Source organism: Aplysia californica, unplaced genomic scaffold, assembly GCF_000002075.1.
Source record: "Aplysia californica isolate F4 #8 unplaced genomic scaffold, AplCal3.0 scaffold01865, whole genome shotgun sequence".
Taxonomy (NCBI): Eukaryota; Metazoa; Mollusca; class Gastropoda; order Aplysiida; family Aplysiidae; genus Aplysia; species Aplysia californica.
Window position 1 is genome coordinate 27,809 of NW_004799135.1, and position 1,031 is coordinate 28,839.

Consider the following 1,031-nt stretch of genomic DNA (forward strand, 5'->3'; position numbering starts at 1 on the left):
GGGGGGATGTCAACAGAGAAGTCTGAACTGGGAATCAGGCTTATACTCAAAGGTATCCAATAAAAGGAGGGTGGGTGGGGGTGGACACTTATGTTGTTTTTTTATGACAACCCCACTTATGTTGTTTTTTGGTGACAACCCCACTTATGTTGTTTTTTGGTGACAACCCCACTTATGTTGTTTTTTGGTGACAACCCCACTTATGTTGTTTTATTAAAGAAACATTCGACATAATCATTAAGAAAACTAGCAAGATCTCGTATGTCGTTTTGTCATGACCACACCACGTATGTCGTTTTGTCATGACCACTCCACGTATGTCGTTTCCACGTATGTTGTTTTGCCATGACCACTCTACGTATGTCGTTTTGTCATGACCACGCCACGTATGTCGTTTTGTCATGACCACTCCACGTATGTCGTTTTGTCATGACCACGCCACGTATGTCGTTTTGTCATGACCACTCCACGTATGTCGTTTTGTCATGACTACTCCACGTATGTCGTTTTGTCATGACTACTCCACGTATGTCGTTTTTTCATGACCACGCCACGTATGTCGTTATGTCATGACCACGCCACGTATGTCGTTATGTCATGACCGCTCCACGTATGTCGTTTTGTCATGACCACTCCATGTATGTCGTTTTGCCATCGGCAGGCCACAGACCACGGCGTGCCACCCCAACACTCCAATCTGACTGTGGTGGTGGAGGTGGTAGACATCAACGACAACAGCCCCGTGTTCGAATCCCCAGAGTACACCGTCACCTTTTCCAACCTCAGTGTGCCTATGCAACAGGTAGGAATTTTTAATTAAAAGATAGTTTTCTAAATGTTTTACTGCACTTGTGACACAATTAGGTTATGTAAGTTCACTCAATTAGAGGTGTCACAAGAGAGTAACAGACGAAGAATAGGAGGAGGAGAAGTAAGGACGATAGATGTTTGATAGGAAAGAAGGAGGAGAGATAAGGACGATAGATGTTTGATAGGAAAGAAGGAGGAGAGATAAGGACGATAGATGTTTG

General features: G+C 43.9%; 1 protein-coding gene across 1 annotated transcript in view; it reads left to right on the forward strand.

Annotated features, from left to right (window-relative positions):
- LOC101859383 (protocadherin Fat 4) overlaps positions 1-802 on the forward strand; it is a gene marked incomplete at both ends in the record, with an annotated part of 26,954 nt that extends 26,152 nt beyond the window's left edge. The window contains one exon of the mRNA XM_005113294.1: positions 662-802. Coding sequence (XP_005113351.1) covers positions 662-802 — 141 coding nt within the window. The remainder of the gene's footprint in view (positions 1-661) is intronic.
- Positions 803-1,031: the final 229 nt, after the last annotated feature.